Here is a 1,905-nt window from a genome sequence, read left to right on the forward strand (position 1 = left end):
GAGTGCATGGGTAACTAAGACAAATTTCTGTATCTAATTTTATTCAAGAACACAAAAGAATACATAACAAATCAGTTTCATCGACTGATATCTCCCAAACAGATTCAGCATTAAGATTCCATGTCTGTTTGTTTAAGTTTCCATTATATTATCTAGAAATGCATTATTTAACAAAATATACTGGATTTACCCATTTACATTTCCTTTACATACTTCCTTCTGTTTTTTCAAATGTAAACAATTAGAAAAGCAGTATAACTTCACATGTCAATTTTCTCATTGCCCCTTTATATTTGTGCCTCAGAAGAATTCTCTAGACTTCAGGTCAGAATCTTCTACTGGTCGCTCTCCTCAAGGCCCCCTTCACTTCCTTGTTCCTCAAAGTATAGATCATTGGATTTAGTACAGGAGTGACCACGCTGTACATAATGGCAATGATCCATTCCTGCTCCACAGAGCTACCTGTGGCAGGACGAATATAAGTGAAAACTACGGGAGCATAGAAAAGAACAACTACCATGAAGTGGGAGACACAAGTAGACAGTGCTTTATGGAGCATGCTGCAAGAACGGGTCTTGAAAAAAAGATAGATAATAATGTAGGAATAAGATAGAAGTGTTAGAAAAAATGGGCCAACGGCAAAGGTCCCCGTGACAGTATTGAGCAGCCACTCATTGAGCTCAGTGTTCCCGCAGGCCAACTCCAACAATGGCTTAACATCACAGAAGAGGTGATGGATGTGGTTGGAACCACAGAAGTTTAAGCGAGAGGTCATTACTGAGTGCAGCAGGGCATGGAAAAACCCAATAATCCAGACAGTGATAGCCATCTGGACACAGACCCAATGACTCATGATAAGAGGGTAACGAAGTGGTTTGCAGATAGCCACAAAGCGGTCAAAACCCATCACGGCCAGCAACATGGACTCTGTGCTGCCCAGGAAGTGGAAGAAATGAAGCTGGCTTATGCATCCCAAGAAAGAAATTGCTTTGTGTGTAGAGAGGAAGTTCTCCAGCATCTTTGGCAGAGTCACCATGGAGTAGCAGATATCTAGACATGACAGGTTTCCCAGGAAAAAATACATAGGGGAATGGAGTCTTGGATCAGAGATGACAACCATCAGGATGGCTGCATTCCCAGCCACATTGACAATGTAAGTTGCAAGGAAAATCACAAAGAGAACAGGCTGCAGTACTTGGATGTCTGTCACTCCCAGCAGGAGAAATTCAGTGACTGAGGTCTGATTCAGCATCACTTGAAAGAAAAGAGAAAATAACATATGGAATGCGATATCTGATGGAAACAGAGTCCCACATCTGAGGATTTCCCATCTAGACAATAAAATTTTTGAGGAACATTGCTATTTAAATAAGGTCACGTGTTGGTTATGGACTGTTACTCAAACAGTTTAAGAATTAGATTTATCATTAATATTTTTCTATCTCCAGGATTTAGCCAGACTATCATCTTCTCTGATACAACTTGCCTTTTATCATCCTAAATCAACTCCAAAAGAATGTAAATTTTTAAGCACTCCACCACAGTGCTATCTCTTGACCTAGGAAGAAACCATCTGAGTTTTTGCTTAAGAAAAATAGACAATGAGACAATAATAAGAGCTATAAGGAAATCTGAATCGAGATGCAGACATTGGAGCACTTCCTATAAAAAGGAATCATTCAAAGTTTGGGAAATCTCTGAAAGGAGAAAGATTTGATTTGACTAGAATAAAAAAGTGAATCAACTAGGGAACATTTCCAGAGATCGCCAGGGATTATCACTTTTGTAGCTAGAGAAAATTTTGAGAAACTATCTAACCTTTATTACATCTTTGTTGCAGCCTGGCAGGGCAGAGATCAGAACCTGCCCCATGACAGGAGGGTGCGGCAAACCGCGCCCCCGAGA

General features: G+C 40.3%; 1 protein-coding gene across 1 annotated transcript; it reads right to left on the reverse strand.

Annotated features, from left to right (window-relative positions):
• Positions 1-325: 325 nt before the first annotated feature.
• On the reverse strand, positions 326-1,252 carry LOC104991515 (olfactory receptor 12D2-like). Its single transcript, XM_010844015.1, has one exon. It carries the CDS (start codon positions 1,250-1,252, stop codon positions 326-328), a length of 927 nt encoding a protein of 308 aa, XP_010842317.1.
• Positions 1,253-1,905: the final 653 nt, after the last annotated feature.

This window comes from Bison bison, unplaced genomic scaffold (assembly GCF_000754665.1).
Source record: "Bison bison bison isolate TAMUID 2011002044 unplaced genomic scaffold, Bison_UMD1.0 scf7180017847859, whole genome shotgun sequence".
NCBI classification, from domain to species: domain Eukaryota; kingdom Metazoa; phylum Chordata; class Mammalia; order Artiodactyla; family Bovidae; genus Bison; species Bison bison.

Coding starts and splice junctions, on each gene's coding strand:
- LOC104991515 (XM_010844015.1), bottom strand. CDS start 1,252: ATGCTGAATCAGACCTCAGTCACTGAATTTCTCCTGCTGGGAGTGACA.